Consider the following 27040-nt stretch of genomic DNA (forward strand, 5'->3'; position numbering starts at 1 on the left):
TCCTTAGTTCCAAATTTTTGGTGCCTAACAGCCGAAAGCATGGCATCTCATGTAGGCAGAGGCTTAGGGGCGGATTTTAAGAGCCCTGCTCACGTAAATCCGCCCAGATTTACGCGAGCAGGGCCTTGCGCGCCTATTTTACATAGGCCTGCCGGCGCGCGCAGAGCCCCGGGACTCGCGTAAGTCCCGGGGTTTTTCGAGGCGGGCGTGTCGGGGCGGGGCCGATCGGTGCAGCGTTTTCGGGGCGGGACGCGGCATTTCAGGGGCGGGCCCGGGGGCATGGTTTTGGCCCGGGGAGGTCCGGGGGCGTGGCCGTGCCCTCCGGAACCGCCCCCGGGTCGCGTCTCGGCGCGCTAGCGGCCCGCTGGCGCGCGGGGATTTACTTCTCCCTCCGGGAGGCGTAAATCCCCCGACAAAGGTAGGGGAGGGGGTTTAGACAGTGCCGGGGGGGTTGGTTAGGTAGAGGAAGGGAGGGGAAGGTGAGGGGAAGGCGACAGCGAATTCCCTCCGAGGCCGCTCCGATTTCGGAGCGGCCTCGGAGGGAACAGAGGTAGGCTGCGCGGCTCGGCGCACGCCGGCTACACGAAATCGGCAGCCTTGCGTGCGCCGATCCAGGATTTTAGCGGCTACGCGCGTATCTACTAAAATCCAGCGTACTTTTGTTTGCGCCTGATGCGCCTACAAAAGTACGCGAAGGCGCCCTTTTTTAAAATCTACCCCTTAGTGATTGTCTCCGCTGCCCAAGGGCTAATGCATTTGTGTTGTCTCCTCTGCGCCCCCCTGGCTCCCCTTCCCCCCACCATCACCTGCTAGCACATGGCAGGTGATGGTGGGGGGAAGGGGAGCACAGGGCACCACCACGAGTGGTCTCTTTTCACTGGAAAGGGATGGGAACCCTGCCAGCGCAGGGCCAGTGCTAACTTTTTTGCAGCCCTATGTGAACAATTACTGTGCTGGGCCCTCCTTATTCTGATATTATTTTTTTTTTTTACATTTAATTTGCATTCTTTTTCTAATCAGGGTCAGAGTAGGGGTATTAGGCATCCTAAGTGAATCTTACAGCTTTTGCCCAGCCTCCCCCCACACACAATGGCCTTCTCCACACACAATTTTAAATTATGAGTTTATAATAAAAGCTTTTACTTGACAAATGACCTTCAAAGTATAGTCTTTTGAAATAAAAATATCACAATAGCATGTATATTTTCAGAAGGCGTTTGACAAAGTCCCTCATGAGAGGCTTCTAAGAAAACTAAAAAGTCATGGGATTACAAACTGGTTAAAAGACAGGAAACAGAGAGTAGGATTAAATAGTCAATTTTCTCAGTGGAAAAGGGTAAACAGTGGAGTGCCTCAGGGATCTGTACTTGGACCGGTGCTTTTCAATATATATATATATATATATATATATATATAAATGATCTGGAAAAGAATATGATGAGTGAGGTTATCAAATTTATGGATGATACAAAATTATTCAGAGTAGTTAAATCACAAGTGGATTGTGATACATTATAGGAGGCCCTTGCAAGACTGGAAGATTGGGCATCCAAATGGCAGATTAAATTTAATGTGGAAAAATAACCCTTGCTGTAGTTACACGATGTTAGGTTCCATATTAGGAGCTACCTCCCAGGAAAACGATCTAGCATCATAGTGGATAATACTTTAAAATTGTCGGCTAGAAAGAGAGTTAAGCCTCGTGAGAGAAGCCAGAGACTGTAAATGGCTGCTATGCCGGGAGCCTCTGCCCCCGCCCTGCCCCCCCCCAGACCACCCCTTCCCACCCATGCCCCTCCCCCTTCCCACCCCTTTAGTAAAGCCTCGGGACCTACACGCGTCCCGGGGCTTTACACGTGTCGACGGCCTTTTTTAAAATAGGCCCAGCGCGCATAACTCTTTGAAAATCCAGCCCATAGAGTGCCCCCTGGTCCTTCTATTATCCGAAAGAGTAAATAACCAATTCACATTTACTCGTTCTAGGCCTCTCATGATTTTAAACACCTCTATATATCCCTCCTCAGCAGTCTCTTCTCCAAGCTGAACAGTCCTAACCTCTTTAGTCTTTCCTCATAGGGGAGCTGTTCCATCCTCTTTATCATTTTGGTCGCCCTTCTCAGTACCTTCTCCATCGTAACTATATCTTTTTTGAGATGCGGTGACCAGAATTGTACACAGTGTTCAAGGTGCAGTCTCACATTGGAGAAATACAGAGGCATTATGACATCCTCCATTTTATTCACCATTCCCTTCCTAATAATTCCTAACATTCTGTTTGCATTTTTGACTGCCACAGTCCACTGAGTCGACGATTTCAATGTATTATCCACCATGATGCCTAGATCACTTTCCTGGGTGGTAGCTCCCAATATGGAACCTAACATTATATAACTATAGCATGGGTTATTTTTCCCCATACATATGTTTCCCTTCTGATTGGGAGATACGCACACAATGCCAAAATTATTGAAATGAATGGCCCAATGAATGCACATCCCTAACTCACACTGGTTGGTTCTAACCCCTCCCCCCCTCCCCCCCCCCCCCCCAGCACAGGCAGGCTCATTCCACTCCCTCTCCCATACACACAAACACACATACACACTGGTTCCATTCCCTCTCCTCCACATACTCACACACACATACTCAGGCTGACTCCATTCCATCTTCTCCATACATGCACACACTCACTGGGTAGTTCCATACCCTCTCCTATACACACACACACACACACACATGTTGACCCCAGCCCAGGGCCAATGCTAGCTTTTTTTGCTGCCCTGTGCAAACAATTACTGTGCTGCCCCACCCCCGTTTCATTCAGTCTCTGTCCCCTATCCACCAAATAAAGCCTAGCTCCCTCCAGCAATCTATGGGGGTCATTTATCAAAATGCTAGAAGGCATTTTCGCATGCATTAAGGGCTTATCGCATGTGAAAATGCCTTTAATGCATGCGATAGCACCATAACGCATGGTGTGATGCAAATCTGAAAAAGAGGAGGAGTGGGCTTATCCATGTGATGTCTTATTGAGAGTGAGAGAGAGAAGAGAGAGAGAGAGAGTGAGAACCTAGCTGTAATACCCTAACCCTAGATAGGTATTTATATCTCTGTGGGAGGCCTACCTAGTAACTCGAGGTGAGCTCTAGGTATTAGTGTAGCCTACACTGTGTAGGGGTTAGGGGCCACTTTGACATTCAAAGTGAGACATACGAACAGAACAGTGCTCTCTTGTGAAGATTTGATGACCCTCGGAGTGAAGAAACTCACTCAAAGTTGAGATTTATGCAATGTTCTCTCAACCTAGCTTGTTACCCAGGTAGAGAGTCCATCAAGCCACCCTCTACATACAGAAAAACAATGGAAAAAGAGAAATGTTACCATTCTTCATAAAGTATTAAATAATAAAATCAAGAGATATAAAACATCAATCATAATAGTAAAATCATATTCATAGGGATGGTAACATTTAAACAAGTGTGCGGGCACAAGTGTGCGTGTTTGCTGGCTCACAGCCAGGGACGTAGCTATTTTAGAACAAACACACGTATTTGCATCACGTTATAAAATTGGCTGACCTGCACACGTGTGCTTAATTTTAAGTGAACGTGCGCCTATGCACGCAGATGCTGCTTCTACCGACTAAATGGGGAGATTTTAAAAGACACACGTGCTGACACTATCACCAGTTTTCCCAGTTTCTTCCCAGTTTGCACAAATAAGGGATAGGACTTCCAAACCCCTCCTAGTTAAATAGCCTCCCTTCTCTGCTGTTAGACCCGACCTTTAAAACCCCGTTGATCTGTTTATTTCTTTTTGTTTTATGGCTTACTCACCATCCACAGCAGAAGTAAAGTTATGCAGCAGGGGACACAGCACGTGCTTGTGCACGTAAATATTAACTCCTAATTTCTATGTGAAATCCAGGAATGCCCACATCCCACCCTTTTTTTTATAAAAAAACATTTTGTGCATGCAGCGAAAGATACATATCCGGGTGGCTTTAAAAATCTGCTCGGCGCACACTGGCCTGACATTTTCACATATCCCCTAACTGATGCATGTGATGGGCTTTGAAAATTTACCATAGCAAGAATAACTATTTTACATTTAAGATTGTTTATTGAAATAAATAAGTACAGACATTTGACATACAGTTCTCTGAAGTTGATAAGTTGGTGATCCTCGGTTTTAGGGTCACCAACATACTATCCTGGCAAGCATGACACAATGTACATCCTACTCACTGGTATTGTTCTGTGTTGATAATGATGTCATAAATAATAATACATTAAGTACATAGAGCATTTGTGATTTCGGAGCGGCCTCAGAGGGAACAGGCAGCGCGCGCCAGGCTCGGCGCGCACAGGTTGCACAAATGTGCACACCCTTGCGCGCGCCGACCCCGGATTTTATAAGATACGCGCGGCTACGCGCGTATCTTATAAAATCCAGCGTACTTTTGTTCGCGCCTAGTGCACGAACAAAAGTATGCGCGCGTGTAAATTTATAAAATTTACCCCACTGTCTCTCAGGTCACCTTACTGCAGCCATCTTAGATTCAATAGGTAGATTTTTCACTCATGTTCTTTTCTTGAATTTTTGGGCAGCTGCTGTATGCATCAGTATCGTTGCATCAGACTACATCGGTTGGGTTTTCTTAAAATTGAGTCATTAGATTTCTCTTTAGACTGATGTTCCAAAAAGAGAAGAGGCTCATTGGCTCCAAAATGTGACCTCACGGCAGACACATCATGCCTATCTGTTGCGACCGTCGCTGCCCGACGTCTCCACTCCACCCACTTTACCTCTTTTGCGACTCCCTCTTTGGTTGATGGAAGTTTGGCTGCCGCAGCATCATCTTGGCGTCCCCGAACCGGCTAGACGCTGCCTTCCGCCATGTTCTCCTGAAGCCTAAGGGCGCGCACGTGGCATGGCCACGACTCAAGTAGCAGCTGTGGCGCGAACCTCAGGGGTGTCCCCTTGAGACAACGTCATACTCACGGGATACTTAAGGTCTTTTGTTTTGCTAGCTATTCGAGTTAGCAAAGGTTACGTTTACCCAGCTTCCTCCAGGTATCGCTGCGGATGGGATTCGCTCTCCACATACCTTGCTACTCTGCCTCCTCGGACTTTACCAGGGGTACCCACTCCTCGGGGGCCTCGCTCTCTCTCTTGCTTTTCAGGTCACAGTCTGGAACTGGTACTCGCTCCTCGAGGGCCCACGTTCCCGGACCTGCTACCAAATACAACTTCTGCCAGGAATTTACCGCTGCCTACAACACCAATGAGTTACCATCTCTCTCTCAGAACTTTCCCTGGAATCAGGTACTTGCTCCTCCAGGGCCTACTTCATTCCAGCCTCTGGGCTGCTTCAAGAGACTATTGTGTGTTACCATCAAGGTTCTGTTCCTGAACTCTGCATACTCTGCCTACTTACTATATTCAGTTTCTCTACAGCTCTGCCATCCTTGGATCGCTGTTCCAGTGCCTGAGGGACTACAGCCCAGCCGGGCTCTTCCAGCTCACTACTGCCACCTCTGGTGGTTCACTATACAGTTTAATAAAAGATCTAGTGTGTGTCTGTCTCCCAACTCTGAGCCTGACCAGTGGCCCCTTTTGGGATCTTCCCCCATGGGCATGGTCACCTGCCACCGGCCCAAGGATCCACCCACAATTATCACAAATAATAACAGATTGCTAACTCCATGGATCCGGCACAGCTCAATGCCTTGCAGGCCATACCGGGCCTGGTTCTGCGCATTTAGAGCAGCAAGACGCCTTGGAGAAGCTTACTTCAGCGTTTCATCAGCTACACACACAGAAGGTTCAAGGCACAGCTTCCAGCCATGAAGGTCAGTTACAGGAGGTAACCTTAAAGACTGCTGTACCACTGGCGGCTCCAATTCGTTTTTCCGGAGAAATTCAGAAGACCCGGGGCTTTTTAAACCAGTGCTGCATGCATTTTGCCTTACAGCCATCTTTATTCCCTACGGCTTTCTCCAAGACTACCTACATCCTTTCATACCTGGATGGTAGGGCCTTGTCTTGGGCATCTACCTTGTGGGAACGCAAGGATCCCATTTTGCAGGACATAGGAGGATTTATGGACTTGTTTAAATCCATTTTCGATGACCCTGCTTGAACTTCTGTCACCGGTTCTGCTTTGGTTGAATTGAAGCAAGGCAACAGATCATTGGCTGAATTTGCCATAGAGTTTAAAACTCTTGCAGTGGAACTCTCCTGGGACCCCAAATGTCTCAAGACTCTCTTTTTCAGAGGCCTTGATAACCATTTAAAGGACGAGCTGGCTGCTCGTGAAACACCTGACTCGCTGGATGAATTAGTAGCCTTGGCCACTCGGATTGATCACCGGCTCTGGGACAAGGTGAAGGAACTCCGGTCCAAGGTGTTACCTGGATTGAAATAGGCTGGTACTATACCTGCACCTCAGATGGTTCCAGTAATCCCTGCTGCTGATAAAGATGAACCAATGCAACTTGGTCATGGACATTTGACATCCAAAGAGAGAAGACTTCAGAAGAGGTGCGGCCTTTGCATGTACTGTGGTCAGCCCGGCCACGATGTCTCCACATGCTCCATTCGTCCGGAAAATGGACAGGGCCTAAGTCCTGCAGGTGGACTGTTCTTAGGTCTCACTATGCCTACGGACCAGTTACGGTTCAGACTCCTGCCCTAGTGGATTCAGGAGCAGGAGGCAACTTCATTATTAGACATCTAGTGGAATACTTGAGGATTCCCATCATCAAGTTGAAAGATCCACTACTGTTATCCTCCATTCATGGAGAGCCCTTACCGGGCGACGTGACTTGCCTTAACTGTACCAGTTACTCTCCGCACCGGAGCTCTCCGTATGGAATCGCTCTCCTTCTTTGTACTGGAAAGGGCCATGCACCCTATCGTCTTGGGGTTACCCTGGTTGCAAGTGCACCAACCCCAATTTGACTGGGCATCCTTGGATCTCTCCCGCTGGGGCCCAGAATGTCACGGGAAGTGCCTTAAGGAGATCTCACCTATTATTTGCATGCCTACTACTCCAGTAATGCCAGTACTGCGGCCACAATATGCATCCTTCGGGGATGTATTTTCCAAATAAGCAGCTGATATTCTTCCTCCACATAGACCCTATGACTGTGCCATAAGACTGAAGCCCAATGCTGAGCCACCGAAAGGACGGGTGTACCCTCTCTCAGCCATTGAGAATAAAGCAATGTCGGAATACATTGAAGAAAATCTCCAGAAGGGATTTATCAGACCATCAAAGTCGCCAGACAGCGCAGGCTTTTTCTTTGTGGGGAAGAAGGATGGTACCCTACGTCCATGTATCAATTACCGAGGTCTAAACGAAATCACGATCAAAGACCCTTACCCCTTGCCATTAATCTCGGAGCTGTTTGACCGGCTACAAGGGGCCAAGATATTTTCAAAGCTTGACCTGAAGGGGGCCTACAACCTCATTCACATTCGGAGCAGCGATGAATGGAAAACGGCCTTCAACACGCGAGACGGCCACTTTGAGTATCTAGTAATGCCGTTCGGGTTGTGCAATGCACCCGCCATTTTCCAAAATATGATAAACGACATCTTGCGGGGTCTGCTGTACAAGAATTTTGTGGTCTACCTGGACGACATATTAATCTTCTCCCAGGATCTGGATACCCACATTGCAGATGTCAAACAAGTATTCCACCGTCTTCGCGAACAACGGCTGTACGCCAAACTGTCTAGGCTACATAGTGTCAAAAGAAGGCTTCCAAATGGACCCTCACAAACTTGAAAGTATCAAGAATTGGGCCCAACCTACCAGCCTGAAGGCTTTAAGGAGATTCCTGGGGTTCACCAACTATTATCAAAGCTTTATAAAGAACTATTCTTTTTTAACCATACCCTTGACTATGATGACTCGCAAGGGTGCCAACACTTCAAAATGGTCAGCGGAGGCCATTTCTGCATTCGAGAAATTGAAGACTGCCTTCTCCACAGAACCGTACTTGCGGCATCCAGACCCCAACAAGCCCTTTATCGTCGAAGTTGATGCTTCAGATGTGGGTGTAGGGGCTGTGTTGAGCCAAACAAGAGATTCAAAAGCCTTACATTCCTGTTCCTTCTTCTCACGAAGATTTTCTCCATCCGAGAAAAACTATGGGATTGGCGATAAAGAGCTCTTGGCAATAAAGCTTGCAGCCCAGCCGGGCTCTTCCAGCTCACTACTGCCACCTCTGGTGGTTCACTATACAGTTTAATAAAAGAGCTAGTGTGTGTCTGTCTCCAACGCTGAGCCTGACCGGTGGCCCCTCTCGGGATATTCCCCCGTGGGTGTGGTTATCTGCCACCGGCCCAAGGATCTACCCACAATTATCACAAATAATAACACTATCATGGATCTTATGACAGATGTGGGCTCTGCCTGGGGGATGATCATGACATTTCAGAATGTTCCACATGTAGGAAGATGACTCTCAGAGGATGTTCTTCCTTTACAGATTTCATGAAAAAGTAAGTCTGGCCCATCAACATCAGAGGGCCCAGGCGCTGCACTGGACACTACTGGTGCATTCTAATTGAGGAGACATCAATCTTCTTGACATTGAGAACCCTTTGAGGCTAGGGAGACAGACCATTATCTAATTCCCCTATCCAATGAAAGTGAAGGATTCCACTTCATTATTTTGGCATCCATACCAGGGCCCTTATTCTGTACCGAAAAACCTCCATCAAATTTTTTCCTAGTGCTAACAAATAGGTTGGCAAGCATTCTTCCCTTGGCCACATGTCCAAACAAGTGAACTAGGCTTGCACAGTTTGGATTACAAAAGAGCCTTAGCCTTCTTTCTGGAGCAGAATGAAGCCCTTAGAAAGTCTTCTTAGTTCTTTGTTTCTTTTGATCCCAACAAGCCTGGAACTGCCATTTTGACAGGATATTACTTCCTTTTCTGATATGCCTAACCAAGCTTGTGAAGGCTCATAGCATCAGATCCATGCAGAGCCACCTGAGATTGGCCTCTGTAGAGGAGATTTGCGAAGCTGCAAGATGGAATTTGGTCCAAACATGTACAAAACACAGAGGCTGATGTAATAAGGCATGCCAACATTAACATAGGTTTTTACTCCTGTTTTAGTGTACATTTTTCTGGAGTAAGTTAAGAGTTTTAACTCCTAAAAAATGTGCACTAAAACAAGAAAAAAAACCAGCACTGAGATTAGTGCGGGGGGGGGGGGGGGGATGGGGGGCATGCAAATCCAATGTAAAAGAAGGCATTAGTTATTCTCCAGCCATACAGGGAAAGCAATGGGTAAGCTCTCTAGAACGGGTAACTACAGCTATTAAGAGCTTACTGTTTGGCTGTAGCTGCCTGCCCTAGAGAGCTTACCCTTTGATTTCACTTGGCATACCTTGCCCAAATTGCCTTGTATGTAAGATTGTGCCCAGATTGGGATGCCCAGTAACAGTCTTGCAAGATCAATTTAAATTGTATTTTATTATTTTGTAACTTTTTAGTTGAGATTTTAGTCAAGATTGTTATTAAGAGCTATATATTTAATTTATTGGCTATATGGGGTTTAATTTAATTATGTTTCATTTTAATTTCATTTTATCACGAGTTTTTGGGATAAAGTGTTAATGACTTATCCAACTTTTATGTAAATCAACGTGAAGTGCATATGATATGTTCGGTATACAAATTGCCTAAATAAATAAATAAATAAACAAATAAATAAAATACAATTTTGGTCACCCTCCTTCCAACTTCAAGCACTTACCTCCTTATTCCTGTTTTAAAGCACTTTTCTGCATTAGTGCAGATTTTTCAGGTTAACTCACATTTAAGCGCACTTTTATGTTCCGCAGGCCTTTTTTTTTTACTCCTGTTTGATTTGCATTCCATTAGCTTACTGCATCCTGCAGGGACTCTTGTTTTTAATGCATACGTTAAGTAAAACCCATGCTATATTTTAGCACAGGTTTTATTACATCAGCCATATTGTTTAAAAACTTCCAGAGTGACAGTAAGTTTGGTCTGCAGAGTCTATTTGAAGTTTAGAATCCATCTTCATCCTCCTTAGGGTCCGTTACTATTGTTTTCTAGGCTGTCTTCTAAAAAAACACATATAAAATAAATGGCTTGCTGTCACACAAAAAAACACTTTTCCTATTGAAATTATTTATTCTGAATGTTTTCCTCCTTTTTTCAATTGAAGACAGCCTGTAGCTAGTGATTTCATACTTGTGAGGACTTCATGTCCTCCTTGTTCTCAGAGAAAGCAAAATGTTTTCTGAGGACAGTAGGATGTAAGTCTTATAGAACCTACTCTTCTCCTTGGAGTTGGCTCCTAATATTGTTAGCTATTTTAAGAATAGAAGGGGCCTCATGCCATGTCTATGATGAAGAATGGCATGCACGTGCTCAGTAGAGCATGAAAAAAGTTTCTATAAGCTAAGAAGTAAACCGCCTGCTGAGATCCACTGGATGATGTCACCTTATCTATAAGGACTTCTATCTGCTTTCCTAAGAGAACACATTACAAGTAAGTAACATTTGCTTTCTAGAATCTCAAAAGTGTAAAATAATCTGTGTTAAGTTCTGATGTTCTGCAGCTTATCCATATTTCCCAATTTGCAGTAAACGGTTTTATTTTTTTACTAGATGGCAGTGTTTGTGAGCCTGATATGTCTGCCAGCTTCTGTCCTGAGCACAAAGCACCCATGGTACTCTTCCTAGACCGGGTCTATGGTATAAAAGATCAAAGCTTTCTTCTTCATCTTTTGGAAGTTGCATTTTTACCAGATTTAAGAGCTTCTGCCTCTCTAGACACAGTAAGTAACCTTATTATGTTCATATCTTTTTTTTAATATTCCTCACACTGCAGGCAGTACATGAAATCAGTACTGCTATACCTGTTATAGTCTAATTTCTGCAAGAAGTATTAGGAGAAATAAAGGTCAGCAAACAATTTGAAGAAGGTATCTTTTAACAGAACTAATTTATTACATTTGTTACTAGCTTTAGAGAGCTATGTTCCATTCATCAATCAATGCAGAATTTACTAGAAAGATTATTCCTGTTTGTGAAAGCCTTTAAAAGTTAAACTAATGGGTATGTTTCAGCTGCTGTGCAGCTTGGCTAGTTAGCCAGATAACTTTATCCGGCTAACTATAAGGTTATATTCAACAGCGAGGCTGTACCGCTGAATATGCCCAGCTATCAGACTATCTTTAGGACAGGTCAGCTAATGCTGAATATTGGTGTTAGCCGTATAACTTATCCAGCTAACACTTCTCCTTCCCAGAAAGCCTCCTGCCCATCCACGGAATGCATCCATGTGATTGAATATGCCTGGTTTTGCCATTTAGATGGAAAGCTTTCAAGTTATTCATCTAAATGGCTTTTGAATATCAACCTCTAAATTATTTCTGTATATGGGAACCTTTAAAACTTATAAACTAAAATAGATTATTCCTTTGTCTTTCCTCCCCAACTCCCATCCACCCCAAGCACATTCTTTGTTTTATAGACTTATCCAGTTGAAAAGACAAGAGGGAAATTTTTCATTGTGAAAGTCAATTAGGAATTCAGGTAAAAGAAGTGAGTAACCCTGATTTTATAATCAGATTAGCTACTTTCCCTTTGCTAGTCATTGACAAATTAATATAAAATACACCTAATAAATTTAAGGAACTTTAGATTAAGCATACCTACTCCCTTGGTAACTTTAACAACTCAATAATTTTAAGATCCAGACAACAATTCAGCAGCAATTGGTTTAAAATAATAAAATGGACTAACAGCTATAAGTGAAGGGACAAATCATTGGTATTTTCTCCTGGACTGACATCTCATGAATGAATGAATGAATGAATGAATGAATGAATATGTAGAGAGTTGTCACCTCTATGGCATTTAATAAGGATGTACTGTCATTTTAAAATGACCCTAGCTCTTTTATTTCATGGGGATTATATTTATTTTTATTTATTTAACAGTTTTTTATACCGACCTTCATAGTAAATAACCATATCGGATCGGTTTACATTTAACAGAGGGTATAACTGAAGGAACAATTCAGGTGAACAATAAATAACCATAGATAGGAATAAGTCAAAGTTACAATCAACGGGAGTCAAGAACTTGGAAGCTTAAAAACAAGCTGGAAGGAAGATAAAGGCAAGTATTAATTATGAAAGATACGATAGAGAGAACGGGTTAAAGCTTGAAAGTGCTTTAACCTAGAGGTACCAGAGTCCATAGTTCATGAAAATAAATGTCAAGGCCGGATGAGAGTGGAAGCCATTAGTGATTGTCTGGAGGATCGGAGAAGGCTTGGTGGAAGAGCCACGTCTTGAGTCTTTTTCTGAAAGTTAAGAGGCAGGGTTCCAATCTGAGGTTTGCAGGGATGTTATTCCAAATAGATGGGCCTGCTATCGAAAAAGCTCTGTCTTTGGTCGTGGAGAGACGTGTGGCCTTAGTCAGAGGAAATTGTAGAGAGCCTTTGAGAACCTCTCTAGTTGGTCTGTTAGAGGAGTGGAGTTTGAATGGGGTTTCCAAGTCGAGTTGAAGTTGATGATGGATGGTTTTGTGAATTAGGGTGATTGATTTGTATAGGATTCTAAAATTTACTGGTAACCAATGTAGGTTACTGAGGATGGGTGAGATGTGTTCGCCGCGGCTGGTGCTGGTCAGCAGTCTCGCTGCCGCATTTTGTAACATCTGCAGTGGTTTGGTGGTAGATTTGGGGAGGCCTAGGAAGAGTGCACTGCAGTAGTCTATTTTGGCAAATAGTAGTGCTTGTAGGACTGTCCTGAAGTCCTGGAAAAATAGTAATGGTTTAAGACGTTTTAGAACCTGTAGTCTGTAGAAGCAATCCTTGGAGGTTGTGTTGACCATTTTCTTTAAGTTTAGTCGATTGTCTAGTATTGCCCCAAGGTCTCTAACATGCTTACAGGTAATGTGAGAATTGTGAGGTGATGGTGGCGGAAAATTGTTTTCATTTGAGGAGATGAGGAGTAGCTCTGTCTTTGAGGCATTGAGGACCAGGTTTAAGCTGTTAAGTAGATTGGTGATGGAAAGAAGGCAGTTATTCCAATGGGTAAGAGCTTTTGAGATAGATTCTGTTATATGGATTAGAATCTGCACGTCGTCTGCATACAGATAATGAATTAAGTTGAGATCCGATAACAGTTGGCAGAGGGGGAGAAGATAAATGTTGAAGAGGGTTGGAGATAAGGAGGATCCTTGTGGTACACCTATGGTTGAATTTGTTAGGGGAGACTCTTTGTTGTTGATTTTGACCTTAAAAGTTCTATTGCTGAGGAAGGACTTGAACCATTTTTGGGCTGATCCAGAGATGCCGATATCTGCTAGGCGATCTAGAAGGATGGAGTGGTTGACTGTATCAAATGCCGCCGAGATGTCCAACAGGACTAATAGAAAGGAATGTCCTTTGTCTAACCCCATTAGGATATGATCTGTAAGTGAGATGAGGAGGGTTTCCGTGTTGCGTGCTTTGCAGAAACCATATTGCGAAGGGAATAGGATATTATGGTCCTCTAGATATTCAGAAAGCTGGGTGTTTACCAGTTTCTCTGTAAGTTTGGCAACGAATGGGAGATTAGAAATGGGTCTGAAATTCGCCAGAACATTGGGGTCTAAATTATGTTTCTTGAGGAGGGGCTTGAGAGAAGCGTTTTTTAGACTGTCTGGGTAACTTCCTTGAGTTAGAAGGCCGTTGATGATGCTTGTCAGAGGTCCTGAGATCGTGTTCGGGATGAGAAGCAGGAGTTTCGATGGGATATTATCAGCCGGATGGCTAGAAGGTTTCTGTTTTTTTTAGGAGGGATTCGATCTCTTTGGTGGAAATATATTCGAAACTGTCGAACTTGGGTCTACTAAGGGAGTTGGAATTCTCTCCTGACTTGAGAGGTGTAGTGTTTGGAGGGAGGAGGGCGAGGGTATTTAGAGTTTTCTGTTGAAAAAATGCAGCGAGCTCATTCGCCTTGGTTAGAGCTTGTTCATCTGGAATAGATGGAGGGGTTGATTTAGTGATTTGTGTTACATAAGCAAATAGGGCCTGGGCATCGTACTGGAAGTGGTGTATTTTGTTAGCATAGTATTCCTTTTTTTTTTGTAGCATAGAAGTCCTGTAGTGATGTAAGAATCCCTTAAATGTTGAGAGGGTAGATGTGTTAGGGGTTTTGCGCCATCTATTTTCTTTATGTCGCATCTATTTTCTTTATATCTACCATAAACCAATAAAATCTTACTCCTCCATGTTCTCTCCTTTCTTTTGATATCCCTCTGAATGAGTGAGCATTAAGTCCCACTGCAGATGCAGATGGGCAAGTATTAAGCCCCATTTTGTGGCGCCATTTTGCAAAATGGCCGCCGCAAAATGGCGGCGGCCATAGACAAAAACGATTCGACGCAGGAGGTCGTTCTGGACCCCCGCTGGACGACCTCCTGCAGTCGATCAGCGGCGGTCCGGAACCTCCGCTGAACGACCTCCTGCAGTCGATCTCCTGCCGGCGCCATTTTCCGTACGGAAAACGATTCGCGGCAAGAAATCGCTTCCTGAACCCCGCTGGACTCCCAGAAACTTTTGGCCAGCTTGGGGGGGCCTCCTGACCCCCACAAGACTTGCCAAAAGTCCAGCGGGGGTCCGGAACGACCTCCTGTGTCGAATCGTTTTTGTCTATGGCCGCCGCCATTTTGCGGCAGCCATTTTGCAAAATGGCGCCGGCTGAAGACAAAAGGATTCAATTGAGGGGGCCGTTCCGGACCGCCGCCGTTCTGGACCACCGCTGGATCCCCAGGTAATTTAAAGCATTTGGGGGGGGGGGGTTCGGGAGGGTGGGGGATTTAATTTAAAGGGTCGGGGGTGGGTTTTAGGGGGTTTTAGTGTGCCGGTTTTCCTGCCCTCCCCTTCCCCCGATTTACGATTTTTTAACGATAAATCGGGGGAATTGGTATTGTATCGTGGCCCTAACGATTTTTGACGATTTAAAATATATCGGACGATATTTTAAATCGTCAAAAAACGATTCACATCCCTAATTCTTACTGACTATTAAATAGCACCCCTGTCCTCCTTACAAAGGATCATGTTCTCCGGCCTCTAGTTCCTTCTTTTATTTATGATAGCCAATTAAGTAAAATGCCCACCTTACAAAGGATCACACTATCTGGCCATTTGGTTTTTTAATTTCTGGTGGCCCACTATTAAGCCTCACACCTTCCTTACAAAAGATCAAACTCTTTGGCCATCTGATTCTTTTATTTTTGGTGGCCCACTATTAAGCTCCACTCTATTCCTCTCTCAATACAGCCCAGAAAAATGCTGTTTTCAGTTCTGGAGACCATAGCTCAAAAGGGATAGAGACAGGATGGAGGCGGTCCAGAGAAGGGTGACCAGAATGGAGTGGGATCTCCATCAAATAACTTATGAGAGGTTGAAGGACCTAAATATGTTTACTCTGGAAGAGAGAAGGTACAGGGAAGATATGATACAGACCTTCACATACCTGAAAAGTTTTAATGATGCACAAACTTCAAACCTTTTCCATTGGAAAGAAAACAGTAGAACTAGGGGTCACAGAATGAACTTTCAGTGGGGACAACGCAGAACCAACATCAGGAAATGCCTGGAATGCCCTTCTGGAACAGGTGGTGAAAACAAAAACAGTCAAAGACTTCAAAGGGGCATGGAATAAACACTGTGGATACCTAAAGGCTAGAGAACAGAAATGAAGAAAAAAGTGCATGGGGGTAACACACTCAGTGCGACAGTTACTACCCTTATCAGAAACACAAGGATTGCTATCCTCAACCAATAAGCCTAATACTTTTGAGATCACTGCAACATCATTCTCTGCTTTGGTGGCAAGGGGGAAAAAAGGGGAATTGGATTCAGATGGCAACCAACATGGGCCCTGACATTTACAGTCAAGGAGATACTGATATGCAGACATATGCTTCATTTTACTTTGTAAATATTTTTACCCTCATCATAAGGATTGGATGTAACTGCACAGACTACCCTTAAGAGAAAACTTGGGTAGCCTACATGGCGCAGTAGATATTACCATGAGATGCTTGCTGAGCAGACTGAATGGACCATTTTGTCCTTGTCTCACGTCATTACTATATTATATCCTCTTTACACTCTCTGGTCATCTGGTTCTTTTATTTCTGTTGGCCTACTATTAAGCCCTATGTTTTCCTTACAAAAGATCATGGTTTCCGGCCATCTAGTTCTTTTATTTCCAACTATTAAGCTCCCATCCCCTCAATACAAAGGATCATGTTCTTCAGCAGCAATGCCACCCTGGATCTATGACCATTTTCTTCTTTTGAGCCATAGCAGCAGAAACCCAACAACTGAAGAAATTCCTTAGCAGAGTGTTTCCATGTCTGCTGGGCCCAAGACATTAGCACCCCTCACAGCAGCTGCATCTGGCTGCTCAAGTTTTTAAACTTCCACCATCCTCCTTGCCCAGCTTTGGGGAATAGGGAGGATAGTATCTGGAATTCATAGAGGGAATGGTGCTCAACTGGACTTCTCCATGTCCTGCATGATGGGGGTGGGGGCGTACATAGCACCTGCATGCCATTTATTCCATCTCAGGATGTCAAGCTGGTCCAGTATTCCAGGCATTTATCTACCACTCAGGGCATGTATGTTCTACCATATGACACCTTTGCTTTTAGGGCCAGCTCCCATGAGAAGAAAAAGAAGGGTGCTGGCCCTACAGCATCTGAAGCCCCCACCTGGGTAGAGAGGCAATATAATGTAGTCAGAGCAAGCATGTGTCCTGATGCCCATGAAATGTGAGGAGACGAACTCCCCTTCTTCACCCCTCACTAAACTATTCAATCTGTAGTAGAGTCAGGCAGTGTGTATACAAAGAGTAGCGATCTGCACATACCGGGAATTCTTCATTCATGGAAATAATTGCAATCCCCAATTCTTACCACAAATAGGGTTCAGCAGATTGCCTGCACCTGTTAGTTAAGGGTAGATATATGCTGAACTATTCAGTATAGCACGTCTGCTTCCCTGGACATCTAAGTATATCATAGACCTGTTTTGCTTAATCTCATGTGGTTGAATGCCACTTGTCCTTCTAAGATGTTGGATTCTGACTGCTGGGGGAGGGGGGGGGGGTGTCACGTAACTAGTTAGCATGGAGGAGTCTCATTTGTTATCAGAATTAAGCAGACAAATCATTCACCAACTAAGAACGGCCATGCACCACCACCCACAGAATTGAGAAAGAGCTATCAATTGGTCAATCCTTTCCATGTCCAGGCTAGGTGAGGTTTCCTATGTTGGTGCTTTGGTGCTGTCTTTCCTTAGTTTCCTATGTTGGTGCTTTGGTGCTGCCTTTCCTTAGTTTCAGCTTTGCAACTATACTCCCTCGGAACCCAAAGACTTTGGTTTCGCGGAAGCTGTTCGGCAGCATCTTGGTAAGTCTACCACTGGATTGGTAGTTGGCATCATTTATTGTCGGAACTATGATGGTACCTGATCACCTTCAAAACTCTGACTTTCATTCTTGATTAATGAAAACATTCTTGACAAATGTTTTCACTTTATTTTGTCTTGTACTAGTCTAAGAATTTCACCTCTAGTACAAATACCTAACTCTGAATATTGGTAGTTAGCCATATAAATTATATGTCTAACTCTCTCTACCCTCAATTCGCCCAGTGCATGGCCACTTTTTTTGTTCATATATTTTAGCCATATAAGGAACGGGCAGCCGCTGAACAGGGGCGCATATTCAGCGGCCACTACTTAGCTGCATAAGTCCTGCCTGTCCCTCTAAATAGCGCTAAATGCATTTTGAATATTGACCTCCTGGTGTTTACCTCTTATGTTCTCACAGTTGTTACAGTCCTGCGATGTGTGTCAGTGTGAGAACACTGAATCCACTAAAAATGTAGCTTTTGATTACGTCCTTAACTTTAAGCTAAGTAATTCCATTACAGCTGACATGTGTACTTACACGTGCATGACTTAATCTTTGAAAGAAACATATGTGTAATTCCACCCCAGTGTGCCTGTCCTGCACGGGTGGAGCCAGAAAATAATTTGTAACTCTTTGGGGCAGAGACCCTGGCTAGCTTTTCTTTGTGCCCCTTTTCCCAAGGTATGGATCTTTTTTTCTGAGGGGAAAGGTTTACTTTCAGGGCCCAGTGTGGGATGACTAACTTTCTTCTGGTTATCCCTGAGAGAAGGGTAATTTCTCTTCTCTGTGAGTGCTTCATGCCCAAATAAATACACTGGACGCACTGGGTTAGTGTCCAAAATTAAAGTCTTATACTGATAAAATAGTTGACAGATGGCATAAATAAATATACTATCCAGCATCACAGACTCTCTCTCCTTGTTTACAGTGTCCACCACTATCTGAACAGGAGCCTTTCAAGCAGGCAAGGGATCAGTCCACCCTCCTGGATTAGGTGAAATGGAGGTCCCAGTGGGCAGGATAACTCTTAAGCTGGTCATGAAAACTCCTTCCAAAAATAGTCAAAAATTCAATCCTTGAACAGAGAATAAACTCTCCCCCCCCCCCCCCCAGGGGCTGAAAACGCCAGATGAGTGGCCACTAGGATCTTTACAGTCCTTCTACTTATGATTAGCAGCTTTTCCAATTACTTAGGTTTATCACATTCTCATGTGCTCCTTTGGACCCTTAATGGAAGGGAACCCTGGATGCAGATGTCTTATCTTACTCCAATGCAGAAGCGAAGGGGAAGCCAAAAAAAATCTTCATCCTGAATGTCTCAACTTAATTTTCTTTTCCCTTAACTGAAAATAATACTGGAATTACCCCATGCAGTGAGTCAGCACCTCAGATGGGCAGGTGGTGAGCATCCCAAACACAGGGTTCCCCATTCCCTGAATCCAGGAAAAGCCCAGGTGTCCAGCAAGGTTCCTATCATGAAAATCTCAAAATCCAGAAAACAACTCAGAGGGATATTCCAACCAGCTAGTCAGTAGGCTGGAAGGAATACCCTCCTGACCCTGGTCAGGAGTCCCAAGCTGAGTTATCCTGTTTCCTCCAGCTGGGCCTGGAAAACCCAAAAGAATGGTAATCTTCTCACTGCCTCCTAACTCTCCAAAAATTATAAATGATTGCTCACAGACTCTTGGGTGAGAGCTATTATAAAGCCTCACAGGGGGAAGGCCATTCCCAGACCCCTCAAAAGGAGGGACTGAATCTGAATGGATCCTCCCCCATTCACTAACCTATTCTATCTAACATTTCCCAAGGCTTACTGGTAACCAACAGGGTGATCGGGTTACATTTTCTATTGGTAGGATCAACCAGACAGCTGCTCCGCCAACTATGCTAGAAATCCCATCATGCAGCAAAAGCACCACATGCCAGAAAGGGGTGTGCCTCTGGGCCTTAGCACAACTGAAAACAAAAAGGGCAGCCACCCTGACCTCCCCTGAGGCAGCAAGCAGGATAGTCTCATGCTCAAAAGAGACAGCAATCACCAAAGCTGGAGGAAGGTGCACATGTCAGGCAACCAGGGACCAACATTCTCTTCTGCTTGGCTTAAGGAAGAAGGGTAAAGCCCTGCATACATGCTTAGGTCACTGGATGAGCTGCCACATAACTGGGATCCAGGTGGAGTATGCACCCCCACCATAAGGTCCTCTGGAGAGGACACAAAGGGGAAAGAAGGAACCACTTCGCCTGAACCCAGCCATCAAGGACACTCCCTGTTTGTGTCTGAGATGCCAAATCCATCAGATTATATAGGGGAGCCTTCTGCCTGCTTGTACAACCACTGGAGAAGCGAGAACAAATCACAACAGCAGCCTCAAATAATTACAAATTAAATAAAAATTCCCCGTAAAATATGGGAGCAGGTGTTCTGCTTCATCCTTGAATGAGCTCCATGTACTGAGAAGAGAGCCACCTCATGGCCCAGTTAAGGTGTCCCAACAGTAATACTAGGAAGGGAGTCCCTTCATAGCTGGCATTGGTGTCCCAACAGGGGCTGCTCAGACTCAGAGGGAAGTGACAGGAACTTCCATTGACCCACATCGTACTGGAAAAATCCACTCATGCATGCCCAGAGACAGTTCACTCTGTTTATTTGCATTTTCAGATCAGTCCCAGTGAGCTCATGTAAAACCGAGCTGTTGAGAATCTGGCAAACCCTCTCTCTCTCCCTCCACTGCTGAGCAGTAGTGCAACCTTAATGGACAAAGCCATACATTTATTAGGGGCTCCTGGAACTGCCAGCCAAATAACTGAAGCAAATCTGAGCTCATTTAGACTTCCATCCAGTCCTCCTGCCATCTAGTTAATTTTTTTTCTAATGAGTTTTTTAAATACATAGTTTGAATTAAAAAGGAACAAAAGTACAAAACATTTTAAAGCTACAACTGGCTGTCAAGGGAATGCTGAAACTCATTGGGAGATGTGGGTCTTCTGTTGCCCAAGTTTTGAACACTGTGGTCGACTTTATGCTAACATCACTCTTCTTATGCTGATACACTCATCATAAAAAGTACTAAGAAATGTTTGTGAAACCAATAATTCTAAAAAATGGTTGTGGGGTTGCATTTATTCCTCTGTCCATGTGTATGCCGATTTGTGAAAACTCAGAGGCTTAATACAGAGGCTCCCAAATCTGTCCTGGGGGACCCCTAGCCAGTCAGGTTATCAGTACATCCACAATGAATATGCATGAAATAAAATTTGTATGCTATGGAGGCAGTGCATGCAAATTTTATCTAATATTTATTCCTTGTGGATATCCTGAAAACCCAACTGTCAGGGGGTTCTCCAGGCCTAGCCACCCAATTGATCCAAGCTGGAACTTTTTTTATATTGAAAACCTATAGATCTTATGATGTTTTAAAATGACTGCACTTGGCTAGCATTTAGTTTTCAGCCAGCAGGCCACTTTTGAGAGTTTAGGAGGTAATGATTTGGCCAACTCCCTTTTTTAAGGCAGGAAATTGGGGTATAGGGTGGGGATTGGCACCTGCTTGATATACTAGGTTGTTGTTTTTTAGTCCTGATAGCAAAGTTAACTGGCTAGAATTTAGCCAGCTAAGTTAGGGGCATTCCAGGGGCATAATCAAAAGGAGTTGAGCTAGCCAGCTAAGGCCTAGATAAATCAAATTGCTATGTGTCTTTGCAGGAGGGGCCCCGCACCTGAGAACACATTCTGAATCCATGGCGAGTTATTTTGTGTAGCAGCTAAACACCTTGATAGAAAAGACTGTGGTGAGTGGTCCTTTAATGCAATGGCGGCCACAGCCTCATGGGATTGCCATTGTCTTAAAGAGTCTGTGGTCACCGAAAAAAAAAACTTTTCGCCAAATGGGGAGGTTGACTAGGGATCATTGCTGACCTCCGTTTCAATCCATTGCTGCCAATCAAGGATGCCCCAACTCCCCAAGAAGAAAAATGGCCGGCACCATTTTTAAAGATGGCGCCAGCCATCCAGTGCTCCCTCCATGTGACAGGGGCCGGCCAATGGCACAGATACCCTGTCACATGGTAAGGGCAAAGGCCATCGGCGCCATTTTTATTAGTGGCAGTCGATGGCCCGAGAGCAGGAGATCGCTCCCGGGACCCCCACTGGACCACCAGGTACCTGTAAAATGTTTTTTTGGGGGGGGGTCGGGAGGGTGGGGGAAGCTAAGGGATTAGTGTTAAAGGGTCGGGGTGGGTTTAGGGGTTATTTTTGTATGCCGTTTTTCCCACCCTCCCCCAAAATGATAAGAGAACCCCCACGAAAAATATCGTGGGGTTTTCCTATCGTTTTGGGAGAGCCCCCGATTTCTGACGATTTTGAAAATATCGTACGATATTTTCAATCATCCGAAGTCCGATTCACATCCCTATAGTTCAGTCAGGTGGAAAGCATGGAGTCGGGAGTTGGCAGTAGAGGAGAAAGGCATATATAGGAGTGACTTGCCTGATGAGCAGAGTTAATGAGGATCGATATGGGAAAGAGAAGAGAGAAGAGGTAGTGAGGAGCTGCAGAGTGAAGGCTTTTTTAAGTGAACAAGAGGAGCTTGAACTGAATGTGCAAATGAATATGGAGCGGTTAAAAGAGCAGTTATATGGGTCTAGCGACTTTGGTGAAAGATAAGTGTGGGTTAAATGTGCCTATTTAACTGGGGGGTAAAAAAAAGAAACCCTGATTCTGAGTATAAGGCATGAATAGGCTTATACCTTACAATGTGAGATCTCAAATAGTTAGATGACAAATATAATGCTCAAAAGACCAGTGCTTTAAATGTAATTCTAAATAGAATTGGCAACCAATGTAATTCCTTCAAAATAGGAGAAAAGTGGTCAAATTTCCTAACACCAGAGATTACCCTGGCAGCCATATTATGAACTAATTGAAGTTTGGAAAAAATAGCCAACAATATTAACCCTAGGAGACAACAGTCAGAGAAAGTTCTTTTTCACTCAACGCACAATTAAACTCTGGAATTTGTTGCCAGGGGATGTGGTTAGTGCAGTTAGAGTAGCTGGGTTTAAAAAAGGATTGGATAAGTTCTTGGAGGAGAAGTCCATTACCTGCTATTAATTAAGTTGACGTAGAAAATAGCCACTGCTATTACTAGCAACAGTAGCATGGAATAGACTTAGTTTTTGGGTTCTTGCCAGGTTCTTATGGCCTGGATTGGCCACTGTTGGAAACAGGATGCTGGGCTTGATGGACCCTTGGTCTGACTCAGTATGGCATGTTCTTATGCTAACCTAGGAGTAATCAGCACTTGAACTGATTCTACAACTGGTCTTGTTAAAAATGCCCAAATTCTTCACAGATCTCTCAAAAGTCAAGTATAAGCCTTTACAAATCTTGGAAACCTATATTGACACAGAAAGGTCATCCTTAAAAGTAACACCCACATTTCTTACAGACAAAGTACAAGACAGTAAAATCCCATTCAGTCTTAAGGACAAATAAGAATTTTCCCTATCATAAGAGCTTTGAGTTCGATAGATTTACTAGCAATCTATTTTGAAACAACCACACATAGATCAATTTAAGCCCATCATTGATCCAAGCCTCCTTACCCTCTCTATTTCAATCAATAAGAATAAAACACTGGATGTCACCATCAGCATAAATAAAATATTTAAAATCTTAATTATTCAGCAAACCTCCAAAAGTTTCATATAAATATTAAATAGTAGTGGAAATAAAATAAAGCCTTGGAGAATATCATAGTCAATTTCCTGAGGGGTTGAACAGGCATCATCTAAAATAACCCTTTAAGAATGTTGAAATACAAAAGAATGCCAATTTAAAACAGTATCTGACAAACCCACATTACTCAATCTGTTGAACAAAATATTATGGTCAACTGTATCAAAATCTTCACTAAGATCCAATAGGATTAATAAATCAGAAGACCCACCATCCAAACTCCTCAACATGTCACTCAACAACATTACTACTCCTGTTTCTGTACTATGATTATATCTAAAACCTACCTGCTGAAGATCCAGATGGTCTGTTGATTCAATAAAATCACTCCACTGAATACAGCTTTCTTAATCAACTTTGACAAGCAAAAATGTACTGATTCCTTGCAGTCACCAGCAAGGTGATCCTCTCCTCTCAGTGCTCCCACTATAGACCAATGAGGTCTTTTCTTAATTTTGGTGGTGGGGGGAGTCGGGTGGCCAATGTGGTTTTTGAAGGCGGTTATGGGGGGAGACCTTAGGCTTAATTGGTGATTGGGTTGTGGGGGGCTCATCATTGTGTGACCACTGGCTACTACTTTTTTGATTGTTTGAGCCACCTTGAGTGGCGACCCCTGGGTGAGGAGGAGGGTCACGATTGATCCCTTCGCACACTTTTTATACTTTAGGCCATTTTTCTTTTTGTGGTGTCAGCTCTTTAAATCTAATACTGGAGACTTGGGACCCATGTTACATCCCGAGACCCAACATTAGGTTAACATTTCCTCAGAAATTGTTGTGAAATTAACGTGGCTGATAACTTTCTAAATCTGCCATTTGAATTTATTATCATCATGTTGCTTATTCATGAGCTGCTTTGCATGGATTTGCAAAATTCATGATTGTAAATCCCAATCAAAGCAGCTCATTGTAATGGAGGGAATTTGGGCAAGGCTAATGCAAAATATCATGTATATTGTGCGATAAATAGCATATATCTGATAGAGCCCTACCATGACTTGATGCATCTCCCTGATCATTTGAACATCTGAAAGGCTGTTACAATGTGATATTTTCATAGAGAATGAATATTATCAAGGTGGTGGTGATGATTAAATGATATTTTTATGTATTGTGCATTTCAAAGGATACTAATGATATTTCCATCAAAAGAGAATTGGATGGCGAGGTAGTGCTAGTAATATAGCCTCACAGAAAGTGAATTTGATGATGAAATGTAGATGATATGCCATTTCAGTATTACAATGTACCCATATCTACTTCCTTATGTCTAGGCTTCTCTGAGTATCACCGAGATGGCTCTTGCTCTCAATCGCTATATTTGTTCTGCTGTGCTCCCACTGCTGACTCGATGTGCCCCTCTATTCTCTGGCACAGAACATTATGCCTCTCTGATTGATTCCACTCTACACACAATTTATAGACTGTCCAAGGGACGCTCCCTCACTAAGGCACAAAGAGACACTATTGAAGATTGTTTGCTTGCCATCTGCCAGTAAGTACCACCTCTTTTCATAACCTAATGCAATAAATGTTTGAGATTCAGTGCTAAAAGGAATGAGAAAGATTTCCTGTGAATCAATTTCATTTTTCCATTTTATTTATTCTACTTTTTTGACCCAGCAGTTTTGGCCTGCTCCTTGGGCTTCCAGTTCAATCAGAACAGGCCTCTGTTTGACTATGGCACCATGAGCCTTTATTCATGACCACCTGTGTATTTTTCCCTGTTTTTATATTTCTCTCCAAGTTAGTTAGCCTAATCATTGTAGTGACATTTCTTGACCAAGGTTCATGCACAAGATCTCCCTATGGAACCTTGCAATCATGGGCCCTATATTCGGCCACTAGGTGTCACCATTATGCAATGACTGGAACTTTCTTCCCTGGGGTCATAAATGCTGTCTTCACAGTATTCCCAGCTCTGGATAGCGCAGGGAGCTGCAGACCTGACCCAGAAAATAAACCAAGGTTCTCCACATAACAGCACTGCCACTGAACCCTGGATCACCCACCAGTTGCATTCAATTTTTCTTCCATCTCATCTCCTACTGATTCCCTATCTGTTTTTGGGATATTTAAGTGACTTTTAAAGGACATAGCTCTGAAAGCAATTACAGGACAAGAAGTAATGTTTAGTTTTGCTTTACAATATGCACTTTTGGCTGAGTCCCAAGTTGTGACTATAAGACATTGTATCTCCCTGTGCTGAGACATAGGCTATGAGCTCTTGGGGCACAGACCTTGTTAGTCTATGATGTCTCAGACAGAGAGAGAGTCATAGCTTTCTCTTAAAGGTGATTTGCGCTTGTATTACTTTTTCATGAGAACTGAGAGCTAAATCTACCTTTGTGTATTATTTAATTGAAAAAGCAAAATGAATAAAATATTTTCTGAGAAATATACTTTCCTTCTGCTTGAGAACTGGAGATTGGATAAAGTGAGTGCCATCACAGTTACCCACAGAAGAAGAGCATTAATACAAACTTTGCCACCCTTAATCATCCTTAAATATACAAATCCTGACAACACATTCCTCCCTCCCATGTTATAAAACCTTGACACTTCTTCCTTCCTGCCCACAAAAACCCTGACATCACGTCCCTTTCTGCCATACATACAAACATCCTGACAGCACTTCCCTCCCCCTCTTCTCTACCACCATTTCTGTTATGTTTGTGTTATCAATCTTTATTGGTAATTGGTATGTTTTCTTTCCCAAGTACTCCCAGCATCCAGACTCTGTGCCAGAATAAGGATAGAACTGCAGATGTAGATTGTTTAAAGAAAGAAAACTTTATTATGATGACTGAAATTTTAGTTAAATATGTTTAAACAACAAAATGGGGCTTTTTAGGGGAGAAGTCTCAAGAATATCTACAGATCAGTCCTTCAGGACTCTGAGTATCTGCTCTTATAGAAGGTAATTTTCAAAGCCATTTACATGGGTAAATTGTGATTTAACCTCGTAATTCATATAGATGAATTACGAGGTTAAATCACACTACACTGTGTGTAGTTGTAGCTATAATAAGAGGAGGCACTCCCAGAGTGAATTTTCAAAAGGTTACACACGAAAAAATGTATGTGCTTTTGGCTGTGAAACATTTGCACGGAATCCATGTTTTATAAACATGTCATATACACGAGTATTTGCTCCTCATCTTGTCCCTCCTCCTCAGTGTCCAGTTCTGGGCTTGCAGATATCACCCATGAATGCCACCTTCTCTGTCAGAGGCACTGGGTCCAGGAGCATCGGCGTTCTTACCTGGCTTCTCCCCTGCAAAAAGGAAAAGTGTACATACTTTCAATATACATGCTATGTGGGTTTTTCACCTACTGGACCTTCCTTTCTGACGAACATAACAGCTCCATGGGCCCTACTTTAGTACGTCCTGCTAATCCACTAACTGTTCAGAAAGCATTCCCATGTTTGATAAATCTACTATTGAAGCACTAGCAGGCATGGACAAAGAGAGGACTTGTAAATTGGTGTAGTTCTTGAATGCTTGCCTTGTGTCCCATTTCATATTTCTAATAAGTAACATACCTTTATGTAAGGGGATGGCCATTTTCTGCCCCTTGAAATATGTCCCAGCCCCTTACTAACATCTTGTATGTACCTTTAGCTGATTTGAGTACCCTCAGTTTGACAGAAGTCTCATTAGATCCAGTCTATCTGATGTCAGTATGCAATGGAAGTGTAACACTCCCCCATTGAGTGCAGTATCTTCAATGAATAGCAACATAGGGCTAGTATTTCTACAGAGGAGGCTCAAAGGAGAAATGAGGAGTAGGATTCTAGGTAAGGACTTCTGG

The 27040-nt window shown here is 43.6% G+C and overlaps 1 protein-coding gene across 1 annotated transcript in view; it reads left to right on the plus strand.

Moving 5' to 3' along the window:
* Positions 1 to 27040, plus strand: part of RYR3 (ryanodine receptor 3) — a 1291138-nt gene that overhangs the window by 646041 nt on the left and 618057 nt on the right. Inside the window, 2 exon segments of the mRNA XM_029600192.1 lie at positions 10668 to 10837; positions 24499 to 24719. Coding sequence (XP_029456052.1) covers positions 10668 to 10837; positions 24499 to 24719 — 391 coding nt within the window.

The sequence above is a fragment of the Rhinatrema bivittatum genome, chromosome 4, assembly GCF_901001135.1.
Source record: "Rhinatrema bivittatum chromosome 4, aRhiBiv1.1, whole genome shotgun sequence".
In the NCBI taxonomy this organism is placed as follows: Eukaryota; Metazoa; Chordata; class Amphibia; order Gymnophiona; family Rhinatrematidae; genus Rhinatrema; species Rhinatrema bivittatum.